The sequence below is a fragment of the Hyla sarda genome, chromosome 3, assembly GCF_029499605.1.
Source record: "Hyla sarda isolate aHylSar1 chromosome 3, aHylSar1.hap1, whole genome shotgun sequence".
NCBI lineage: Eukaryota > Metazoa > Chordata > Amphibia > Anura > Hylidae > Hyla > Hyla sarda.
In genome coordinates this window covers 406,277,812-406,301,280 of record NC_079191.1, presented here as the reverse complement: position 1 = coordinate 406,301,280, position 23,469 = coordinate 406,277,812, and the positions used below count along the sequence as shown (strand labels likewise).

The window sequence follows — 23,469 nt, the reverse complement described above, 5'->3', positions numbered from 1 at the left end:
TACTTTTCTTTTAATCCTATTTTGTCTCGCTTTACAATTAAAACTGAAATATATAAAAGCAATCTTCTTCTCTATGTCTCGCAAGAAATCAGCAATATCTCCCCTTCACTGTCCTGTGTCTCGCTGTAACACAACTGGCTGCAGCAGGAGCCTCTCCCCTTTACTAAGACCCACCCCTATTCAACAACCTGTCAAAAAGATCAGAAGGAGATTAATTATGTGGTCTCTGCTGGATTTCTAAACTACTATGGGGGAATTTCTAATTGGTTTTAAACAGTTTTTTTGGTGGTAAAAGTAACAATATTTTGCACAATACTTTTAGACTAATTTAAGAAAACTATTTGAATGTAGGGTGGCATGACTGACTTTTGCAGTGGTCGGAGATTTATTAACTGAGTTTTTCAAAATTGTTGCTGGGACACACTTAGAAACATGTCTACATCTACACTATTTAGCTACCGTAGTTTAAAAAAAAAGTACACATCTCTGATAAATGCGGGGGTAGTACACATGACATATGCCCATAGGCGTAACTTGTAGTAAAATATGCAGTAGGGTCCCATGTGCCTTTTATAATACTGGTCTCTTATGGGGCAGATGTGCCTTTGGGCCCCAGTGCAACTGCTACCTCTGCACCCCCCTATAGTAATGCCCCTGCATAGGCCCAGGCAAACAGGGTAAAAAATTTAATTTAGGGCACGCTTACACAGGATGCATCTACAGCATATTTAACAATTGTGATGTGTCGATGGCAGTCGCAGAGGACTGCAAAGCGAGCTTCCGGCTGTGGCTGGGTAACTCTGTGTCCTCTCGTAGTCGGGAGCTTGCTTTGCAGTTTCTTTGTTACTGCCATTGGACCATCAGCAGCATGAAATACGCTGCAGATGCACCCTGTGTGACCCTACCCTGTTTTAGGATTACTCATAAAATGCTGCAAATAAAAGGGGTTTTCCAGGCTACAAGAATATTATGCAATGAGACTTTCCTGCTCTTAGATGCCCCATGGTGAAAAAGCTAAAAGTTAACAACCCCTTGAAGCAGCCTAGTATGGATGTCTATTGGATTTATAGAAGTTTTTGTAATTTAACAAAAATAAAAAATAAATGACCTCATAATAAAATAAAAGACAGAATTTCCCAATACACTTTGTGAGATACTTAAATGGACACTGTCAGATACAAACACTTTTCATATTTTGTACATCTTTGCAAAATATTAACCTTTCTAATATACTTCATAACAAAAATGTATTACCTTTTTTTTATATAAATCATGGCTTATAAAAAAAAAAAAAAAAAAAAAAAAAGACCACTAGAGGTCACCATACCATCCGGAACATAATCATGTCTAGCTGCAGCATCATCAATGTCCCAGCTGAAGCACAGGATGGGACAACGTTTAGCAAGTGAGGGTAGGGCTAGCACTCCTCTGTGCTCACTCCTGTCCTATCAGGCTTCAGCATTGAAACAGAGAGGAGAGGGTTACAGGGCAGCCTGCAGTGCTTGGATGAAGAGACCCAGCACAGCATAAAAGAGCCAGGGAGGAAGATGAATCATGCAGAGTAAGGACACACCCCCTCCAAGGCACAGGATGACAAAGCAAGTGAGCAACAGAAAGAAGTTATTTGTAAGAGAAATATAGGTGCTAGATACATAATGTATATGTATATGATCAGGATTACGTACTAACAACGTATTTTTATTTTTTTTTTATTTTTTTTTGGGGGGGGGGGGTTATGATACGTATACTTTAAAAGAGAAAAATGAACCCAAATATATTAGAAAGCTGCAGAACTTTCATTACACCATGAACACTCTTAATATTAAATCAGAGAAACCATATAAACGCTCACAAGTATGTCGGATACGGAAGAGAACATACAACTTTAGTCTTACTGAGCTAAGGAATTTTTTGGCACAATGACTTTAGGTAACAATAAAAGCGGATTCCATAACAGTGCATTATACACAGACGGCAGTCTGGTCAGCTACAACAAGCAGCCTCACACTCCACACAAGACGTCTTGGCATGTATAATCTACTGGCTAATTGGTCCTTTATACTTCAGGAAGTCGGGCAAACAAATTAAGTTGTAAATTGTTTAAACAAATAGTTCAAACGTCTCGCTGGTAATAGAGCCGAGATCCGTCATTCAGTATTAATTATGACAAGATAATCTTCTTAAAGACTTCTCTTCTGTTGGATCAAAAAGACAAAATTCTTATGGTATATTCATAATAATACTTTATTTTATATAGCGCACACAGATTCCACAGCGCTGTACACTCAGTTTGTTTCCCTGTCCCCATTGGGGCTCACAATATATATTCACCTATCAGTATGTTTTGAAGTGTGGGAGGAAATCTGAGTACCCAGAGAAAACCCACACAAATACGGGGAGAACATACAAACTCCTTGCAGATGTTGTTCTTGGTGGGATTTGAACCCAGGACCCCAGTGCTGCAAGGAATTAGGGTTAACAAGATACAAGATTTTCTACACCATATCTAGAAGTGCAGAAGAAGGAAAACAACAAAGTGCCAGATCCATCACAAAATAAAAGGACCAGCCAGCTCATATGGTGCTACACAGGGGTCAAGTCCTGGGAAACAAAAGGGTGGGAACTCAAGGGCTGGTCCTGCAGGACTCCTGCTTATGGGAACAGTGTTCCTGCTGTGGAAAAAGTGCAGTAACTCCATTCCCACGCTTTCCTGCAGGACATAAGCCCTGGTGCTACATATCTTTACTCACCTGCCTCGGTTTGTTACAGCCACAACCACTATTAGAGCGTATACACTTACTGGCCACTTAATTAGTTACACTGGTTCATTTGCTTATTAATACAAATAGCTAATTGGCCAATTGCATTTAGGCATGTAGACGTGGTCAAGACAACTTGCTCATGATTAAACCAAGCATCAAAATGGGAAAGAAAGTATTTAGGAGAGGGACATACATTTCCCCTACAGGGGGAATGGTTCAATAAGTGCGAGTGACCAACTGCTGTGGTTTCTTCATTCTCCTGACCCAATGTAAAATCTGCAACAGGATCTTCCTCAAACCCATAAACTATTGTATCAACGTAAAGTGGTTTTTCAAAACTTTTTTATTGATGGTCTATCCTCAGGTTAGAGGTAGGAGGAGTCACCAGTCGTCACCTTGGCGTGGTGCTCGTGGACAGGTAAGCATATGATAGGTAGAAGAAGTCCCGGCACACACAATATGGATGCAAAATCACCTGGAGTGTTTATTTACAACACTGTGAGCCGCTCTATCACTACATACGTTTGTGAATAAATACTCCCGGTGATTTTGCATCCATATTGTGTGTGCCGGGACTTCTTCTAGCCTCAGGATAAGCCATGCAGACACCCCGGCTCATTCACTGTTAATCAGACCCACAGTGCTCGCCTATGCTGAAAGCAGAGATGGAAGTAAAAAATGCTGGGTCACTACCGCTCAGTTCTTACTAAAGGGGTACTCCGCCCCTAGACATCTTATCCCCTATCCCCGCGTCATCAGCTCTCCGAAGCTAAGTTTGCTCAGTGGCTGATGACAGGGGCCGGCGGTTTGGGACGTCATGGCTCTGCCCCTCGTGACGTCTCACCCCGCCCCCTTAATGCAAGCCTATGGGAGGGGGCGTGGCAACAGTCACGCCCCATCCCATAGACTTGCATTAAGGCAGTGTAATGTTATGAGGGGCAGAGCCATGACGTCACAAACCTCCGGTCTCTGTATCATCAGCCATCAGCAACGGAGCAAATGTAGCTCTGGAGAGCTGATGACTCGGGGAGCTGCAGGAGAGATTGCGGGGTTCCCCAGCAGCAGGACCCCAGCCATCAGACATCTTATCCCCTATCCTTGGATAGGTGATAAGATTTCTAGGGGCGGAGTACCCTTTAAGTGAAATGGAAGGGGTCAGACCTTCACTGATCAGATAATGATGGCAATTAAAAAAGTTATCCAGGATTACAAAAACAGAACTTAATTCTTTCAAAAACATACCCCCCTTGTCCTCAGGTTGTGTGTGGTATTGCAGCTCAGTTACATTGAAGTGAATGGAGGACGGGTGTGGTGTTTTTTTTGGTAGAAATTAGCTGTTAATAAAAATGTATGCTTTGTAAAAAAAATAATAATAATAATTTACACCTTTAACACTGCTAAAATGGTCCTAAGTGGCAGAGAGGCCATACCCTAGTCCAGATAACCTGGCAGACCTTGGTCCCTTTGTTGTCAGGATCAGCCAGGATCCTAAATGTCAGACCTCCTACTTAATACAATGTTGTGGCATCTATCAAAATGCTATAACACTATAAGTGTATGTTCACACTACAGTGTGTGAACGGAATCTCCGCTCGCTGAATTCAGCAAGCGGAGATTCAGACTGGCAGCTGGCGGCGGCAGTAGGACCGAGCGGCACTCCGCCATCACCATTGACGGCTATGCAGTGCTCGCGCAAAGAATGAACATGTTATTTCTTTGCGCAGAACAATTTCAGTGGCGGAATTGTCCACCGCTGAAATTCCGCAGTGTGAACGGGTCTCGCGGAGACCCACACTAATGTTAAGTTAAATTAAATTAAGTTAAGTTAAATTCCGCGGGAATTCCGTATTGTGAACATACCCTAAGACAGAAAATCTCCAAGTTATTCAACTAAGACTATTTTCGGGGTTAAAGCATACCCATCATATCACAGAAAAAAGAATGCTTCTATATGTTACTCCCTAGGTCATGCAGATTCTTTCCATGTCTTTTCGTGTGTCTAGCTTTTATATTTGGCTCACAAATGCCTCTGTTCTGCTACCCACTCATTCTGACATCCACTGCTCAAGAAGGGCCGCGTCCGAGGTAAGCACTGAGTCCGCCCTCACTCACTATGCATTCACTTCCTCCCTGAGTCTGCTTTTTTGTACTGTGTCTCTCTGTTTTCAGACAGGAGTCTGATAGACAGGACAGGAGTGAGCACAAAGTGGTGCTAGTCCCGCCCTCACTTAATGAACTTTGTCTCAGTCTGTACTTCAGCTGGGACAAAGATGATGCTTCAACTGTACATGATCATGTTTTGGATGGTATGGGGACCCCTAGTGGTTTTTCTTTTTTGATAAGATATGATTTCTATAAAAAGGAGATCACAAATATTTAACCTTTCTAATATAGGTTAAGATTAACAACATAGAAAAGGTTTTTTATTCTGCCTATTTAACTTTGTCTCATACCTGGAAACGGATGTTGGGTAAAAATACAATTCACAACAGTCCTTCTGCCATAGACACACTTCATGGCGTACACATGTGCATTGCTATGCAGGTATTTTCCCTGCCTTCATCTCCCATACTGTGCTGCCTGTGTAAGCCTTCTGGCATGCTGTACAACTGGTGGGTACTGTGCCATAGGTCCTGACTAGAGAGAATAAGGTTTGATACAATCTAGAAGGGGATTGTTGAAGTACAGATTTAATGGGGTATTCCGGGCAAAAAGGATCTTATTCCCTATCCTTTGGATAGGGGATAAGATGTCTGATCGCGGGGGGGCCCATGGGCCCCCCCGCGATCTGACATCTTATCCCCTATCCAAAGCATAGGAGATAAGATGTTTTTGCCCAGAATACCCCTTTAAGAAATAAATAAATAAATAAAATATAAAAAAATTTTTACAGCAAACATGCAACCACAAACTCCGCTATCATGTGACTAAAAAGCCATTAATGGGCCAAACATGTAAAATGGATTATAAAATAAAAAGGGGAAAAAAGCTATACAAACAGTAAGTACATAAAAGTACATCACATCTATAATGTCAGCCCAAAGTGGCAGCTTTCTCATCCGTCCGCCAGCTCCCTTAACAACCGTACTAAAACCTCTTTTCAAGGATATTATCCAGGGCAATGCACTTTGACGAATGGCTTTAGCAGATGTCACATTTTAATAAACTTTGTATTCACGCACATATAGGAAAAGCTGAAGTATAATAAAAAGAAATATAGGCTATGAAATTTCTTCCAAAGTGCTGCTTATGTGTGTCACATAAAAACAGAAGGCATAGTAACTGTGTATTTATATTATATTATTACCTACACATCATTGGAAGGGAAGAAAATGGTGATTGAATGGTATAAAAGGAAAAAATATGCTACAAAGAGCAAAACTAAAAAGAGGTCAGCTGCATGAGGTGCCACGTGTGACAGATTTTTATTTTATATATATATATATATATATATATATATATATATATATATATATATATATGGTACTAGTTGAGTACCCGGCGTTGCCCGGTTTTTTTCTTCCTAATCCTTGTTGGGGAGGAAAATAATCAAAGGAGGAAGCTTTTGACTTCATATCCAGTCCTCATATATTGTTGTCATATCCCAACCCCATATCCCGACCTCCTATCCCGTCCTCCTCTCCCGATCTCCTTTCTCGACCTCCTATCCTGACCTCCTTTCCCGACCTCCTATCCCGTCCTCCTATCTTTACCTCCTATCTCATCCTCCTATCTCCACCTCCTATCCTGGCCTCCTATCCCGACCTCCTATCCTGTCCTCCTATCCCGTCCTCATATCCCGACCTCCTAACTCAACCTCCTATCCCGACCATCCCGTCCTCCTATCTTGACCTCCTACCTGACCTCCTATCTTGACCTTCCATCCCGTCCTCATATCCCGACCTGTAATATGTGTACCAGGTATTGAAATATCTCCAGCCGTACGGAAGTTATGTGGGAACATACATTTCCTATTGATTTGCATGGCACTTTAACCAAAAAACCCGACCCTCACAAATGGGGGTAGTTAAGGGTTAAATTAACTATCCTATATTTTAAGTGGACATATAAGTAACATTTGACCAAGTATTATCGAAATATCTCCAGCCGTTTGGAAGTTATGCAGTAACATATATTTCCCATAGACTTGTATAGGACTTTAAACATAAACCCCGCCCCTGGCAAATGGGGGAGAGTAATGGTTAAGTTACCTATCCTATGTTTGTTGGTGACATATAAGTAACATGTGTGCCAAGTTTCATGTTAATATCTTTAGCCGTTTGGAAGTTTTTATGGAACATACATACACACACACACGTTGAGTTTTATATACGGTATATAGATATGCGAAGCAGCTCATCCCACCACCTTCTCAGGTAGCATGCCCTAAGATCAGCTCTGGCTCCAGTAACAAAGTCTCAGAAACTGATTGGGATTTATGCCAAGCCAGAATTCTCCCCAGAAGTGAAAAAGACCCATCTGCAGACAGCTGTTTAAGGGTGCTTGCCCCTTGTCAATACAGAACAGGGTGTTCTGGCTTGGCTTGGTTCTGGCACCGGAAGTGGTGTTCCCCTCCCTGAGAATACTTGACCCCTTTAGTTAGTCACAGGCCTCCCATCCTCAGCCAAGCCAGAACACCCTGCTCTGTACTGGCGAGGGGCAAGCACCCCGAAACAGCTGTCTGTAGATGGGTCTTCTTCCCTTCTGGGGAGAATTCTGGCTTGGCATAAATCCCAATCAGTTTCTGAGACTTTGGTACTGGAGCCAGAGCTGATCTTAGGGCACGCTACCTGAGAAGGTGGTGTGATGAGCTGCTTTGCATATTCCTTACCCAGAAAGCCTGCAGAGTGCTAATGGCCTTTTTGTATCTCCGTTCTACACCAGAAGCGGTGTTCCTCTCCCTGAGGAGAATACTTGACCCATATATATATATATATATATATATATATATATATATATATATAATTATTATTTTATTTATTTTTTTCCTATGTATTTTATTTTAATTTTTTCTTTTTTTTTGCTTTCTTGCTGTGGAGACAAATTGCATTGAGATGAATGGGAATTTTAGAGATTTGGTTAGTGGTGCATTTTGCTGGCACCAGAAATTATCGATTTTTCTGCACAATTGTAGGATTATGAAAGGAAAGTAAGGATGCATTCACATTGCTCTTTTGCTCTGGTAAATGGAGCTGCATCGGCCAGTCTGTTGGAAGAAAGGGATTTGAGCAGAGAAAACCCCATTCAAGTCAATGGGATCAGTTAGTGTCAGTTGGGCTCCGACCTATTCTGAGCCAAACAAACCCAGAGCCCAAAAGCAGTGTAAACTTAGTAGGACATGGTGTGCTTTTTCTTTCTTTATTTTATTTTTTTTCAAGCAGTGGCACACCTTCCCAGGGGTGGTGTCTTGTATTGCAATTCATGTCCATTATAGTTAACAGTGATAAGCTGTAATTTTTAAACTCAAGACAACTTATTTAAAAGGGGGTTATCCAGGAATAGAAAAACAGAGCTGAGGATATTTCCACAAAAAAGGAAAATTTGTAGAATGTCCGCCCGGTATACACCACCAGCACTAGGACCACTCAGAAATGCGCTGTCTCCATATACAGCAATGTATTTCCAAGCAGAATCCGCAAAAACAATGAACATGTTTAATGTTTATGTGGATGTCAAAATCAATGGAACTCAGATGCAGCGGAATTTCATTGCTGAATATTTACCCTAATTGCTCAACCCGTATGTGATATAAACAGGTCCTAGGGTTAAATTAACATCTGCGTTGCAGATTTAGTTCAAAATGTCGGCATGTAAGAGACGCACCATTAGCCCAGCATGTAAAAGACGCACCATTAGTCCGGCATGCAAAAGACGCACCATTAGTCCGGCATGTAAGAGACGCACCATTAGTCCGGCATGTAAGAGACGCACCATTAGTCCGGCATGTAAGAGACGCACCATTAGTCCAGCATGTAAAAGACGCACCATTAGTCCGGCATGTAAGAGACACATCATTAGTCCGGCATGTAAGAGACGCACCATTAGCCCGGCATGTAAGAGACGCACCATTAGTCCGGCATGTAAGAGACGCACCATTAGTCCGGCATTTAAGAGATGCACCATTAGTCCGGCATGTAAGAGACGCACCATTAGTCCGGCATGTAAGAGACGCACCATTAGTCCGGCATGTAAGAGACGCACCATTAGCCCGGCATGTAAGAGACGCACCATTAGCCCGGCATGTAAGAGACGCACCATTAGTCCGACATGTAAGAGACGCACCATTAGTCCGGCATGTAAGAGACGCACCATTAGTCCGGCATGTAAGAGACGCACCATTAGTCCGGCATGTAAGAGACGCACCATTAGTCCGGCATGTAAGAGACGCACCATTAGTCCGGCATGTAAGAGACGCACCATTAGTCCGGCATGTAAGAGACACACCATTAGCCCGGCATGTAAGAGACGCACCATTAGTCTGGCATGTAAGAGACGCACCATTAGTCTGGCATGTAAGAGACACACCATTAGTCCGGCATGTAAGAGATGTACCATTAGTCCGGCATGTAAGAGACGCACAATTAGTCCGGGATGTAAGAGACGCACCATTAGTCCGGCATGTAAGAGACGCACCATTAGTCCGGCATGTAAGAGACGCGCCATTAGTTCGGCATGTAAGAGATGCACCATTATTCCGGCATGTAAGAGACGCACCATTAGTCCGGCATGTAAGAGACGCACCATTAGTCCAGCATGTAAGAGACACATCATTATTCCGGCATGTAAGAGACGCACCATTATTCCGGCATGTAAGAGACACACCATTAGTACGGCATCGAAGAGACAGTCCGGCATGGAAGAGACAACCCATTATTTTCGTTTTGACCCTATGAGAATGGAAATACAATGGTGGAGCAAGCCCAGCCAAAAGGTAAGTTCATATCTAAACCTACACTATGGCACGCAACTATAGTTTAGTTTTAGATGTTAATTTACCCTTAGACTGTGTTGACATCTGAGGTAGCACAGTGTATGTCAGGAGTAGGGAATGGAGCCGCAGGGGAAGGGAGTAGTTCTTACTATATATTTCTATTTGCTCCCAACAATGGCACAATTGCCCATGGTGGGGGTAAGGGGGGTGGACTACTTGCAGAAAATCTGAGCAGTGCCATGGTTTAGCCTGGTATTTTCTACATGTTGGCCGTACCTGTGTGAATGGAGCCCTCTATGACGTCTATAAGTTATTGTAATAGCAGAAACAAAAAGATATTCTGCACTCACAGAAGCAATACAGGTCATACGGCTCCTCTTCTGGACCTCCAACAGACAGGCGGACAAGGCTGGCATGGGGTGCTCAGAGGAGACTGCCGGCGGTTTCGCGGAGCGTGGTGCGCTTCTTCCTGCCTCAAGGAGGCCGGAAGAAGCATAACACGCTGCGCAAAACCGCCGGCAGTCGCCTCTGAGCGCCCCATGCCAGCCTCGTCAGCCAGTCACCTCTGAGCGCCCCACGCCAGCCTTGTCTGCCTGTTGCCTCTGAGCGCCCCACGCCAGCCTTGTCCGCCTGTTCGTTGGAGGTCCAGAAGAGGAGCCGTATGACCTGTATTGCTGCGGTGAGTGCAGGATATCTTTTTGTTTCTGCAATTACAGTTACTTATGGATGTTTTTTGATATTGTCTTAGCACCACCGCTGGTCGTTGCCCTGAGTACCCGCAGTGTACATCTAGGTCCCATAGATTGAAATTGCTATATGGAGTGGTTGTGGTGCCGCTATTGATTTCTATTGAGGTGTCTACAGTCCATAAGTTATTCAGTTCATATTTCCTCTAGTACTTTGTGCCCTAGATCTGTACATGATTTGCTCTACACAGAAGACGACAACTCTGGGACAGCGGCTTATTCCATGATGTGTAACCCATATTAATACGAAAACGTTTCTTTGTTGGTGATTTGTATTCAGGCTTCGGTCTTCTGTTCCTGCAATCATTCAAGCTGAGACATAACCAGTATCTGGGGGAAAGTGCTTAATGTTTTCACAAGAACAGTCCGTATCATGGGAGCACACGGGGGCAGCTTCTCTCTGCAGCGCAGATTTCCAGCTATTAATTCACAGTCGTTTGTCAGAGCTTCTCCTTGGCACTTGGCATATTTTTCTAGCGGAGAAAGAAGAGGTTCGGAGGGTACCATGGCACCAGGTCTAATCTGTCCAAAGATGTGACAGTGGAAAAAGCAATAACTCAAGGCTTAAGGTCTTGGGAGCATAAAGATTTTATGTGCAACAGATGTTACAAGTGTATGAAGGGGAGTATAACTGCTAGTCAAACATGCACTGCTCCGCTCCCAATACACTCCAAGAGCGAGATTATTTGCTGAACCATGGTGCATAACAACTAGCAAGCCATGCTGAGACTTAAAGGGGTACTCCGGTCGAAAACTTTATATTTTTTTTTTTATGAACTGGTGTCAGAAAGTTAAACCGCTTTGTAAATGACTTCTATTAAAAAATATTAATCCTTCCAGTATTTTTTAGCAGCTGTATGCTACACAGGAAATTCTTTACTTTTTGAATATCTTTTTTGTGTTGTCCACAGTGCTCTCTGCTGACACCTCTGTCCGTGTCAGGAACTGTCCAGAGCAGCATAGGTTTGCTATAGGGATGTTCTCCTGCTCTGGACAGTTCCTGATATGGGCATCAGGTGTCAGCAGAGAGCACTGTGGACAAGACAAAAAATTTTTTTTTTTTTTTAAATAAAGATTTTCCTCTGTAGCAAACAGCTGCTAAAAAGTACTGAAAGGATTAAGATTTTTTTTTTATAGAAGTAATTTACAAATCTGTTTAACTTTCTGGCCACGGTTCATTTAAAAAAAAAAGTTTTGCCCCGGAGTACCCCTTTAACATCAGGACGGGCGAGGCCTTCATCTCGTGCATTAATCCTTTCACTACATCAGCTGATTTAAAAAATAAAAAAAAAAGTTTTCCACCGGAGTACCCCTTTAAATTTATTTTCTGTCTGACCACAGTGCTCTCTGCTGACACCTCTGTCTGTAGAGGGACTGTCAAGAGCAGGAGAAGTTTGCTATGGGGATTTGCTCCTACACTTGACAAAGACAGACAGAGGTGTCAGCAAAGAGCACTGTGGTCAGACTGAAAAGAAATTGAAAAAGAAAAGAACTTCCTCTGCAGCATACAGCAGCTGATAAGTACTGGAAAGATTAAGATCTTTAAATAGAAGTAATTTACAAATCTTTTTAACATTCCGCCACTAGTTTATTTAAAAAATAAAAATAAAAAAAATCACCAGAGTTCCCCTTTAAAGCTCCTAGTAAAGTTTTTTAGAATAGAAAATAAGCAACATTAAACTGTAATATGGCGGCACAAATGAATAGATTTCCAAAGAGCAAAATTAATAGAATGGGGGCCACAATGCAATAAATCGAAATCGAAATGCAATAAATCGGGGAGGAGGTCACATGATATTCTAACAATATCCCTCTTAGGCTACGTTCACACAGCCGAATGTCCGTGCAGAATTTTGCCGGAATATTCTATACCGTGCAAAACGACAACCCCAGCATGCCTGGACAGCCTTCGGCTGTCCAGGCATGCTGGGAGTTGTTGTTTTGCAACAGCTGGAGGCACCCTGGTTGGGAAACAATTTTCAATACGGACATTCCATTGCAGCAGAGTTCCATTGGTTTCAATGGAATTCTGCTGCACATTGCACAGAGTGGAATTTCCGCAACAGTTGATGTTACCGGCATAAGCAGAAAGAATAGACTTTGTCTATTCTTTCTGTGGATTCCGCACAGAAATGCATTGCACCCTGGGCCTCCTCTAATGGCCTAAAGGCTTAAATGAGATATACAGTATGTTGAGCTTGCCTTAGCCAGTCAGCAGTTGTGGAACAAGCCATGTGAGATAGGCTCCTGTTTCTAAAATTGTGGAGTCTAATTGGACCAAAGAATCTACTGGAGTATCATATTAAAGACATACTCAGAGTTAAAATTACTTATGCATCTTAATAAATCTGGGCACATTTTTGGCTGCTCTGTGCACTTTGCTAGGCTGGCATAGATAAAAAAATAAAAAATAAAAAAAAAACACATTTACATTGTTGTCCAGACAAATTAAAAGTTTTGATCACAAAACAATTGCTAGTTATAAGTTGGGTAACAGCTGACAGATCAGTATATAGGAGAAAAGGTTGGATTTGATGAACAGCCTGGGAGGGAGCAGCGCAAGGCCTCAAACTTCCCCGGCTTATAACTGGCGATCTCAGTGGGTCTCAGGACTGGGACCCAATGTGATCAAAAAAAAATTCACATGTCTGGGCAACATTTCAATTTTTTATTTATTTATTTATTTTTAATGATAGTGCCCTTTAAAATCAGTCAGGCGTGCTTGAAAGCAGGCATGAATTAATAATAATTTAGCCTCCACCATATGCCATGTAAATACACTAAACGGAACAGGCTGGAAAGATTTACAGTACGCAACTATAGATGGCACTTAGGGGAATTTGTGGGTTTCTAATTCGGATCTGGGTTTGTAAGGTGCATTTAAAAAGAAAGGTAAACAGCAACAGTATCACTGCAAGAAAAGAGTTACGTCACAAATGCAGCCCTAGTCTAAGCAATGCTGCCAGTTATTACAGGGAGGGGGAAGGGATGTGATTAGATTCATAGATTCAGGAGGCAGCACTGTGTTTACTGTAAAAACAAAAGTTTTTTACACAAAGGATCACCAGAAGTTTGTGTGTGGTAAGAGATAAGAGGAAAGCCTCACTTTACCTTTCAGATGCTGCATGGATCTTCTGGAAGAGGCAGACAGGCTTGCAGCTTGCAGACACAGAGCCCTCTCTCCTGCCCAAACAGTAGCTAAGCCTCTGCCCTACTTCCTGTGTTCTGTTTGTCTCTCTGCTGCCAGAGATGGACTGAGCCTAACAATAGACAGTAGTTTGCAGAGTCTTTACTCTGTTGTAAGCAGTCATTTTTGGTAAAACTAAGGGAAGTTGTTTAAAAGGACAGTGACCATTAAAAAGATAAAGGCCCAGATTTATGAATTTGTCTCAGATAAAAAAAAAAGTAAACTCAACTGACAGCCTAACTGTCATATTTTAAATTGCTCAGCCAAAATTAAAGTTGAGCTGTGATTGGTTGCTAAAATCAGACATATTTTTGCCTGACAGATTGATAAATCTGGACCAATGTTCTTTCCTGCCGCAACCACTAAAGAAAGTTTCCTGCATATTACTCTGTTATTGTGTTTAATGTGCAAGTTATATGCAGTGATCTCCCAAGCGCCTCCTAGTGGAGGTTGCCAGTAGTTTAAAATGTTGTCCTTAAAAAGTTCCAACCATTACAAATATAACATAAAGACATTATTAATTTAGCCTCATCCTTATGCCCCAAAAACGGAACAGGCTGGGAAGATTTACAGTACACAACTATAGATGGCATATAGGGGAATTTGCGGGTTTCTAATTCGGATCTGGGTTTGTAAGGTGTATTTAAACAGAAAGGAAAACAGCAACAGTGCAAGAAAAGAGTTATGTCACAAATGCAGCCCTGGTCTAAGCAATACTGCCAGTAATGAAGGCAACCACTAGAGAAAGTTGCCTGCATATTACTCTGTTATTGTGTTTAATGTGCAAGTTGTATGCAGTGATCTCCCAAGCGCCACCTAGTGGAGGTTGCCAGTAGTTTAAATTTTGTCCTTAAAAAGTCCCAACCATTATAAATATAACATAAGACATTAATTGACATATATGAAGATAGTATTTATAGTATTCCAGGGTGGATATTCATGTGCATTAGAAAACTTTTAACAAGATGACATCTGGAGTCTGGTTAAAGTTTGGACAACTTTAGTACACATACCCCTAACAGATGTCCTGAATTATCACAACTTTTGTGAATAATATATAACATGAACATGTTTCATCTGACTTAATGTAATCTAAGGTAAAGAATACAATACACAATAATAGAGAAATGCATTTTGGATGCTTTGTTGCCGTAAATATTTAAATAAAGTTGATGGTTGATTTTTTCTTTGTACTTCTATAAAATAAATGGAAATACAAATACTTACAGCCCAAACTGGTGAAGTAAATCCAAGAATGGCTGCTTGGGTTCCCTCGCCAACATAGGGAATTACATTTTCACCCAGACGTGTGTCACGAAAAACTGCTCTCAATATATTTAAAGCATGAACCTATGAAGGGAAAGATACAAAAGAGAATTAAAGAATTAAAAATAGGCACTGTCAGGTTCAACCTTGTATATGTTGTACATCTTGGTAAAACATTAAACTTTCTAATACACTTCATATAAAAATGTTATTTCCTTTTTATAGAAAAGGCTTTTAAAAAAAAGACCACTAGGGGTCCCCATACCATCCAGAACATAATTCTGTCTGGCTACAGCATCATCTTTGTCCATGCTGAAGCACAGGGAGGGACAAAGCACTCCTCTGTGCTTACTTCTATCCTACAGCATGCAAAAAAGGGAGAAGGGGTTACAGAGCAGTCTGCAGTGATTGGATGAAGAGACCCCGCACAGAAGACTGAGGCAGGAAGATGTGTTAAGCAGAATGAGGACACGCCCCTTCCAGAGCAAAGAATGACAAACCTAATGAACAACAGATTGAAGGTATTTGTGAGAAATACAGGTGCTAGACACATAAAAATGATATGTACATGATCAAGATTAGGTAATGAGTAAGGTATAACTTTTTATTGTGGGATATGACAGCTACTCTTAATGTTGAATGTTGCAGCTGACCTGTAGGTCCGCTATAACGTATCCAATATGGGCAAATGTTCTGTGTCAGCTGAAAACCCCAACTCTTTCATCTTCATGGTTGGCCACAATTGAAGCAAACCATCATTATAGAGTATGAGGCCTACAAGAATATATTTGCATGGGACTGTATATAACATTAAGTTGAGGTTGTGAAGTTTAGACTTTAGCTGTCTATATAACTTTGGAAATGAAATATTCTTAAAAAATATTGTTTAAGGACGCAGCCCATTTTGACCTTAACCCCTTAAAGACGCAGACAATTTAATTTTTACGTTTTTGTTTTTTCCTCCTCGCCCTCAAAAAATCATAACTCTTTTATATATTTTCATCCACAGACTAGTATGAGGGCTTGTTTTTTGCGCGACCAGTTGTCCGTTGTTATGCCATCACCCACTTTACCATTAAATGTATGGCGCAACCCAAAAAATACTATTTGTGTGGTGAAATTAAAAAGAAAACCACAATTTTGCTAATTTTGGAAGGTTTTGTTTTCACGCCGTACAATTTACGGTAAAAATGACATGTGTTCTTTATTCTCTGGGTTAATACGATTAAAATGATACCCATGATAACATACTTTTCTATTACTGTTGCGCTTAAAAAAAAAATCACAAACTTTTTAACCAAATTAGTATGTTTAAAATCCCTCTATTTTGAATACCTATAACTTTTTCATTTTTCCGCGGCGGTATGAGGGCTCTTTTTTGCGCCGTGATCTGTACTTTTTAGTGATACCATATTTGCTTATATAAAACTTTTAATCCATTTTTTTTTTTAATTTTTGGGAATAAAATGTTATAAAAAAAAACATTCATTTTGGACTTTTTTTTTTTACGTTCACGCCGTTCACCGTACGGTATCATTAACATTTTATTTTAATAGATATTTAAAAGATATTTACGCACGCGGCGATACCAAATATGAATATTAAATTTTTTTTTTTAACACTTTTTGGGGGTGAAATAGGGAAAATGGGACAATTTACGTTTTTATTGGGGGAGGGGGTTTTTCAATTTTTTTTTAACTTTTTTATTTATTTTTTTACTTAGATTTTTACACTTTAATAGTCCCCATAGGGGACAATTTATAGCAATCACTCGATTGCTAATCCTGTTCAGTGCTATGTATAGGACATAGCACTGATCAGCATTATCGGTCATCTTCTGCTCTGGTCTGCGGGAAGGCAGATCAGAGCAGAAGAATTCCGGAAGGCAGCGGAGCAAGGTGAGGGGACCTCCGTCTGCCGTGCTGGATGATCGAATCGCCGCGGCAGCACTGCGGGCGATCTGATCATCCATTTTAGTGACCGCGATGCTGCAGATGCCGTGATCTGTATTGATCACGGCATCTGAGGGGTTAATGGCGGACATCCGCGGGATCGCGGGTGTCCGCCATTACGGGCGGGTCCCTGGCTGCGATCAGCAGCCGGGACCTGCTGCGCATGATTCGGGCATCGCTCCGATGCTTGCGGTTATGTTCAGGACGTAAATGTACGTACTGGTGCGTTAAGTACCAGCTCACCAGGACGTACATTTACGGCGCTCGTCGTTAAGGGGGTACTCTGGTGGAAAACTTTTTTTTTTGTTTACCTTTCAACTGGTACCAGAAAGGTAAACAGATTTGTAAATTACTTCAACTAAAAAATGTTATTCCTTCCAGTACTTATTAGCTGCTCAATACTACAGAGGAATTATTTTCTTTTTGGAACATAGTGCTTTCTGTTGACATCATGAGCACAGTGCTCTCTGCTGACATCTCTGTCCATTTTAGGAACTGTCCAGAGTAGCATATGTTTGCTATGGGGATTTTCTCCTACTTTGGACAGTTCTTAAAATGGACAGAGATGTCAGCAGAGAGCACTGTAGTCATGATGTCAGCAGAGAGCTCTGTGTTCCAAAAATAAAAGAATGTCCTCTGTAGTATTCAGCAGCTAATAAGTACTGGAAGGATTGAGATTTTTTAATAGAAGTAATTTACAAATCTGTTTAACTTTCTGGCACCAGTTGATTTAAAAAAAAAAAAGTTTTCCACCGGAGTACCCCTTTAAGGACGCAGCCGTTTTTTTGCAAATCTGACCACTGTCACTTTAAGCATTAATAACTCTGGGATGCTTTAACTTATGAATTTGATTCTGAGACTGTTTTTTCGTGACATATTCTACTTTATGTTAGTGGTAAATTTTCGTCGACACTTGCATCATTTCTTGGTTAAAAAAAATCCCAAATTTCATGAAAAATTTTAAAATGTAGCATTTTTCAAACTTTGAAGCTCTCTGCTTGTAAGAAAAGTGGATATTCCAAATAAATTATATGTTGATTCACATATACAATATGTCTACTTTATGTTTGCATCATAAAGTTGACATGTTTTGACTTTTTGAAGACATTAGGGGGCTGTTTAGTTTAGCAGCAATTTTCCAATTTGTCATGAAAATTTCAAAATGGGAATTTTTCAGGGACCAGTTCAGTTTTGAATTGAATTTGAGGGACTTTATGTTAGAAATATCCTATAATAGACCACATTATGAAAACTGCACCCCTTAAAGTATTCAAAAGGACATTCAGAAAGTTTGTTAACCTTTTTGGTGTTTCACGGGAATACCAGCAGCAGTGGATGAGAAAATTCTAAATCTTTACTTTTTACACTAACATGTTCTTGTAGACCCCTTTTTTTCCTTTTTACAAGGGGTAATAGGTAAAAATGTCCCCCAAAATTTGTAACCCTATTTCTCTCCATTAAGGAAATACCTCATATGTGGATGTAAAGTGTTCTGCGGGCGCAGTTGAGGGCTCAGAAGGGAAGGAGCGACAATGGGATTTTGGAGAGTGAATTTTGTTGAAATGGTTTTTGGGGGGGAATGTCTCATTTAGGAAGCCCCCATGGTGCCAGAACAGCAAAAAAAAAAATAAACACATGGCACACCATTTGGGAGAATGGAGTATGGACATACCCCATATGTGGATATAAAGTGCTCTGTGGGCGAACTACAATGCTTAGAAGAGAAGGAGCGCCATTGAGCTTTTGTAGACAGAATTTGGTTGGAATAGAAGTCGGGGGCCATGTGCATTTACAAAGCCCCCATGCTACCAGAACAGTGGACCCCCCCCCACATGTGACCCTATTTTGGAAACCATACCGCTCACAGAATGTAATAAGGGGTGTAGTGAGCATTTACACCCCAATGGCGTTTGACAGATTTTTTGAACAGTGGGCTGTGCAAATTAAAAATAAAATTTTCCATTTTCATGGACCACTGTTCAAAAAAATCTGTCAGACACCTGTGGGGTGTAAATGCTCACTGTACCCCTTATTACATTCCATGAGGGGTGTAGTTTCCAAAATGGGGTCACATGTGGGGGGTCCACTGTTCTGACATCATAGCCTTCAATTCCAGCCAAATTCTCTCTCTAAAAGCCAAATGGCGCTCCTCCTCTTCTGAGCATTGTAGCAGAGCACTTTACATCCACATATGGGGTATTTCCTTACTCAGAAAAAATGGTGTTACAAATTTTGGGAGGCTTTTTCTCCTATTACTACTTAAAAACTTTGGGGTAACACCAGCATTTTAGTGGAAGAAAAAAATCTCAACTTTGATCCCCCCCCCGCCCCTGCCCTGCGATTTGCCGGTCAGTCCTGACCGGCCAATCGCAGGGGATAGGAGGAGGTGACACCCCTGCCATCTCGCTCCTATCCTTTAGGATGATCGGGGCTGTCCCTGACAGCTCTGATCATCCCTATTTTCCTGGCTATCGGGTCACCAGAGAACCGATTAGCCCGGAAAAGCCGTGATTCGCCGACAAGGGGGGGGGGGGGGGGGTCTCAGGACCCCCCTGGACGATATGCCGGGATGGCTGATGATAGATATCAGCAGTCATCCCGTTCCGATCACCCCGTCCGGAGACGTGGTGATCAAGTAACGCAGCGCCGTAAATTTACGGCGATGTGCGCGAAGTGACGTTTACGGCACTCGTCGTTAAGGGATTAAATAAAGTCTTTATGTAAACCAATAAGTCATATTCTGATGACACAATGCCTCTAAAGATTTATCACCATCTCAACAGTAAGGGAATGATCACAAGTACGTACTGCGGATTTCACACTGCAGATTTTATGTTGGTAATTCATTGATCTGCATCATATCCTTATACCACAAATGTCTGATAGATGCAGGTCCTACCTCTTGGACCTGCACCTATTTACAAGAACAAGTGACCCCTTGCCCTGTTTTTTCACACTTTACATAACTCTTACAGAAATCCCACAGACTTCCATTGTGTATTACATTCCAAGTCTATTCGACTTCCAGCAATTCCATATGCAGCTTGCTTTATCAGCAGGCTATGGAGTTGCCAGGAGTTTGAACTTGTATCCTACCACTTTTTTATTTTTTTTACATTTTATTTAAAATTTTAAATTTACACACAAATATAATCCATATATCACTAATAACAAATGTTTACCGTATATAAATATGACATAAACACGATATAAAAAATTATATATATATCACTACTCATGCCTTTTTTTGTGTCCTCGTGCGTCATGTAATCTAACAGCGAATGTGTAGAAATATGAAGGAAATTTCTCTCCCTCATATTAAATCTCACCATGTCTGCTAATTGAATTTACCAAAATGTCTGTGTGCCCTTTATACCAAAATCCCTAACCATATTATCAAAAGTTTTAAAACGGTTATACTCTACTAATTGATGTACATACACTAGACCCATTTTTTCCCAAAAGGCTTTAACAGTGCTCTCAAAAATGTGTTTTAAATTTGTATTATCCCATAGTCAAGTGTGCACAGAACTCCCGTGAATAATGCATCTTTTCTTTGCTTCAACCCATGTTTTACAGAATGTTTTTTATTACAGAATTCCCCATCAAATTATTCTGAACCGGGAAGCCGGCTTCCGCCCATTCCACTATGCTTTTAGAATCCCCTTTTCTTAATGACCACATATTTAAGAATACACTTTTCTTACCCAATTTGAGATTATTATTATTTTTTTTGCAATAAAATGTGTTTTAAAGTCCGGAAGACCCCACCCTCCTTGTCCCTCCGATAGTATCAAAGCTGCATACTTTAATCTAACTCAGGAACTGCCCCAAATGAGTCTTCCTAACATTGCATCTATACCCCGGAACCATTTATCAGGCCATCAGACCGGGGAAGCGGAGATAAAATGTAGCATTTGCGGCAAGACTATCATTTTGAGCAAGGCGATTCTATCGGCAATTACTAGTGGCAGTTTGATCCATACCTTTATTTGTTTATTTTTACTTATTTAAAAGTGGTTTGAGATTTACCTGAATAAAAGATTGGGGATGTCTTCCCACTCGAATTCCAAGATAGTCCATATTTTCATCTTCACTTAGCACCCTTACCCCCTGAACTCTATGAGGTTGTCCAGACCCACTGGCAATAGTGAAGACTTCCCCCAATTTATCCTCATTCCAGACATTCTACCATAAGAGTCTACCATATTAATAACCTTAGGAAGATTAGTTTCAGCATACTCTAAAAATAAGAGCAAATCATCAGCATAAAGTAGCAACTTGTCTTTAATACCACCCAAGCCAAACCCCCTGATGTCCCTAGCTTTCCTAATAAAACTTGCCAGTGGCTCTACAAACAGAACAATCAATAATGGAGACAGTGGACAGCCCTGTTTAGTTCCTCTAGTGAGGAGGAACTCCCTTGATAATTCCCCATTAAGACTGATCTTCGCATGAGTTGAACTATATAACAATCTAATCCAATCTATAAATCCCTCCCCAAAACCCATTTTCTTCAGTACACACAACAAAAACCTCCACTCCACCCAAATGCCTTCATGGCGTCAAGAGACAGGATGGAGTGGAGCGGGTCCTCCGCTAGCTGCAGACTCAAGAAGGTGATGAGCAGGTTGGTCTGTACTGAGCGCCCTGGAACAATACCCATCTGATCCTCACCAACCAAGTTTGGTACTACCTGGGCCAACCTCCTCGCCATCACTTTGGCCAGGATTTTCGCGTCAGTGTTCTTTAGGGATATTGGCCTGTAGGACTCAGGTTCTAATGGGTCTTTACCCTTTTTAGGAATCAAAATTATTGTAGCCTCCAGCATAGTCTGGGGGAACTCCCTGGAAATCTGAGCTTGCTTTAGCACACAAAAAATAGGCAGCAAAACATCCCCAAACTCTTGATATATTTGAAAAAGGAACCCGTCTGGACCCGGTGCTGACGAAGCTCTACTATCCCTGGCTGCCTGGCGTAATTCCACCACTGTAATTTTCTTATCTAGGAGAGACTGTACATTTTAACTAATCTCGGGGAGGCCACAGGTTTGTAGATATTCCTCAATTTCTTTTTCTTCTGGAACTCCCTCAGACCTATATAGATGAAAAATATTGAACTAACACTTCCTGAATTTGTTCTAAGTCAGTAACCACTTCTTTATCTTTTGTTTTAACTTTTCACTTTTCCCGTTGGGCTTTAATCAGATTTTCCACCAGCTTTCCAGGACGCCCACCCTCCACAAATTTTTTTTTACCAAAAATAAATATTTTTTGTTGAGATCTATTAACTGTCCACTCGGCTAGTTTCTTTTGTGCATTTTTTAGATTGTTATAATTATCCGAGTTCTGATGCTCAGAAAAAATTCTTTCACACTTAACCACATCCTCAAAAATCTGTTTTTCATTTTCATTAAATTCTTTTTTCAAACCTTGGATTGAAATAAACAGTATACCTCTGAATACTGCTTTTGATGTATCCCATACTATTTTATATGAGGTGGTTTCCCTATTAATTTCCCCAAATTCCGATAATTTCCTTATTTCATCCTTATTGTTTAACAAATTTAACCAATAAGGATTTTACCTGAATATCCTCTGCTGAATCCTAGTTACTTTCCCTACATTGAGGAGAAAAGTCAGGGGAGTATGGTTGGAGACCCTTTTTGACCTGTATAGAATCGAGCTGACAAATTTTAATTCACAATCATTACATAATAGCAAATCTATTCGTGATGCTGTATTGTGTGTTTTTGAAAAACAAGAAAAAGAAATTTTCCCCGGATTACTAAGTCTCCAGGGGTCATTCCAACCGATCTCTCTCACTAATTTAGAAAGGGGGGAATTCCCCCTTCGGGAACCCGTAATCGGTACCCCTATCGTTACCTTATCAAATTCAGGATTCATTATACAGTTAAAGTCACCACACCTATAAAAGTTAAGTCTTCTTAAGACTAGTAAATCTTTAATGAGCCGCAAGTTGAATGGGGGAGTAATATAAAATCCTGCTAAAATAAATTCATATGTATCAATAATCATGAGTAAAAACACATTGTCCCCTTTTATCTATTTTTTGCCCTTTAATGGTTACTGGTATATTTTTATGAATAAGAATGGACACCCCGCAGAATAGCTCGAAAAGGTAGAATGGAATTCCAAATGAGACCATTTTCTTACCATTATGTGTTTGTTCTCCTCTGTTGTATGTGTCGCCAAAAGACACACTATAGCTGGTAAGTATTTCAAAGACCGCCATTCTTTTACTCGCCTCCAAAATTTTAACAGACATATCAACTTAAGGAGAAAAAAAAAACCTCCCGATGGGCCCTTCCCACCCTCCCATTCTGCATTGTCTACATTTGCATACCAACCTCTAACTTTGTCATGCAAGAACTCCCCCCCCCCTGTACCCCCCAACTTTATCCATTACATTACCGTATATACTAGAGTATAAGCCGACCAGAATATAAGCCGAGGCCCCTAATTTCACACCAAAAACCCAGGAAAAGTTATTGACTCGACTATAAGCCTAGGGTTTGAAATACATTATCCCCCCATGTCATCATCACCCCGCCATTATCACCCCCGTCATCATCACCCTGTCATTTTAACCCCGTCCTCATCCC

General features: G+C 41.0%; 1 protein-coding gene across 5 annotated transcripts in view; it reads right to left on the bottom strand.

Moving 5' to 3' along the window:
- THADA (THADA armadillo repeat containing) overlaps positions 1-23,469 on the bottom strand; it is a 706,980-nt gene that overhangs the window by 472,057 nt on the left and 211,454 nt on the right. For all 5 annotated transcript variants that reach the window (XM_056568134.1, XM_056568135.1, XM_056568137.1 and 2 more), the window contains one exon: positions 14,854-14,976. In XM_056568134.1, the coding sequence (XP_056424109.1) occupies positions 14,854-14,976 (123 nt within the window). The remainder of the gene's footprint in view (positions 1-14,853; positions 14,977-23,469) is intronic.